We start from the raw sequence: 2442 nt of genomic DNA, 5'->3' as shown, positions 1-2442 counted from the left end.
ACAATCTCAGAACATGAAAATGGTTCCTTTATGGCATTTCAATCTATATTACTGTAAACAACACAGTATATTAAATGCTGTACAGACCTACATGGCTGGCTGATTACAGCAGAGATTGTATACTTAACAAGCTTCAGGGTGTATGCTCACTGTTTGTCTACGCAACAGAGAGAGAATGTCTCTTCTTCAGCCACAGCATATGTTGTTTTGTCTGTGTAGTGAGCACATCCATATCCCAACTGCATTGGAAGCTTTGCACATGCTCTGTCTGACATTCTGGATTCTCATTCATCAGAGGAGACTGCAGTTTTAAGCACGGCGTTCTTGTAGCTGACACTGCACAATCAGCAGAGTCCTTCTCAGACAGACCCAAAGATCACTGATATTTCCCATGAAAGAGAGATACATGAAGCCATTTCCAAGGATTGTTTCTACCTGGATCTTTAACAAATGGAAGATGCCATTCCTCTTACGTGACTGGCAATATATTTGCCTGGACAGTAACCGGCAGCTGTAAATTTTAATTCAGACCAGGAGACTGGCAACGGCAATGAATTTGCACACCTCATTCACTAGTGTAATATAGGGGCTGTTGGTCTGGTGATTGCAGCAATGTTATTTTCTTGGAGTACTTAGAGAAGATGCAATAGACAGAGATGGATTTTAGCACTTCGTCGGTGTTTGATCAACATAAAGGTAAGTTGCTTGCTGTTAATGCTGAAATCCATTTGAGAACAAGCATGCTGATTGCAGTTGCCTCCTCAAGAACACCATTCAGAACGTTTCGTGTTCATGGGATGTCTCAGGCAATGTGAATTCATCTCTAATTTACCTATCTGCACAGGATGATCTTTTTAGAGCAATTCCTATCCTATCTGTTTTAAGGACAGCCATTGATATAATACAGTCCATGGTTAACTGAAAGTATTAACTTATTTTGGAAAAACCGGTTCTATTTAACATTTTCCTCTCTGAGGAGGTTCCAAATACAACAGCTTGTATACCACCTTCCTTTGTAAAACAAAAATGAAAACAAAGGAATTGTGTTGACTGATTAAATAATTGATTCTGTGGAATTTCATGGCATACATATTTGGATGTTTTGTAGCTGGAGATTTTCTTTTCCTTAAAGAAATATTTCCGTTTACTGAAGGAGTACTGTAATATTAAAATGCCCATAATGCAAGCCAATTCCTAAAGCAAAGGTGCATTTTCTAGAGGAAAGGTTGCTATGGAAATAAAATTATGGGCTCTGTATAGAGATGGTTGTATTTAAATTTCTAGAATGATTACCTGTTTGCCTGTTTGTTTGCGGCTCTCTGTTCCAAATGCTCTGTCTATAGATTTCCATAACTTTTCATATGATTTGCGGACCCAATAAAGAAGGAGCAACTCCTATCAGTCTTTGCTCTTGCAACACAATTCTTCATGCCCTCAACAGGGCCACACAACAAGCGGTTTGGAAGGGTGTACCTACAAAGTGTGAAAGCTGGTAAGAAAACCCAGTCAGGCCTAAATCAAACTATCAAATGCACAAAAAGGCTGGTGAATGAAACTGCTTGCTCATTCTCTTTATCATATCAAAAGTGTCTTACTATCCATTCCTGTTCTCAGTTCCCCGGGCTCCAACCCTGTGATTTCTTGCAAATGCAGGGGCTGAGAATGGCACCTTGAATTCTTCTAACTGCAAAGCCTTTTCCAGTCTGTGCAACACCATGCTGCGTTTCCTTTCCACATGTGGAGATGCTCTTGTTGTGGACATAAATGGGAATTGTGCCCTACAGTTGCCAGCTCTGGACTGGGAAATGCCTGGAGATTCGGGGGCAGTGCTTAGGGAAGGCAGAGTTTGAGAGGCAGAGGGAGTTAGTAGGGACGTGATGCCACAGAGCACTTTCCAAAACTGCTGCCTCCAGAAGAATGGATCATGGTTGTCTGGGGATCAGTTGTAAATCGGGGGGTTTTCCCCTAGACAGTCCATGGGGACAATACCGGACACCTTGCAACCCCAACTCCAGGCCACACCCTACCTGAGGGTTAGCAACCCTGTTGTACATGTGTACATTAGGAGGTCAGATCAAAGGTCCACTCCATCTAGCTCTGCGTCTCCTGCAGAGAAACAGAGAAACACAGAGCCGGAAGTCTCCCCAAGGGTCATCTAGTCCAACCCCCTGCACAATGCAAGAAATTCACAGCTACCCTCCCTCCCACTCCTCTATGCCCAGAAGATGGCAAAAAACCAATCCAGGCTGGAGGAAAATTCCTTCCTGACCCCAAAGTGGTGATCGGCCTTACCCTGGACATAGAAGAAAGGGCCACAAGACCCGGCATCCCGTCCTGCCATTCCTCTCATGATCTTCCTAAATTCATAATGAGTTATAGAATCAGCGTTGTTCTAAGATAGCCATCTAGTCTCTGCTTAGAAACCTCCACAGAAAGCCCATT

General features: G+C 43.0%; 1 protein-coding gene across 1 annotated transcript in view; it reads left to right on the top strand.

Moving 5' to 3' along the window:
* The first annotated feature begins 656 nt into the window (after positions 1–656).
* Positions 657–2442, top strand: part of ANKRD55 (ankyrin repeat domain 55) — a 52393-nt gene continuing 50607 nt past the window's right edge. Inside the window, exon 1 of the mRNA XM_015414603.1 lies at positions 657–696. Within this exon, the coding sequence (XP_015270089.1) occupies positions 657–696 (40 nt within the window). The remainder of the gene's footprint in view (positions 697–2442) is intronic.

The sequence above is a fragment of the Gekko japonicus genome, unplaced genomic scaffold (assembly GCF_001447785.1).
Source record: "Gekko japonicus isolate JY-2015 unplaced genomic scaffold, Gekko_japonicus_V1.1 scaffold739, whole genome shotgun sequence".
NCBI lineage: Eukaryota > Metazoa > Chordata > Lepidosauria > Squamata > Gekkonidae > Gekko > Gekko japonicus.
Note: the sequence above shows the minus strand (reverse complement) of the source record. Positions and strands in the feature narration are given on the sequence as shown.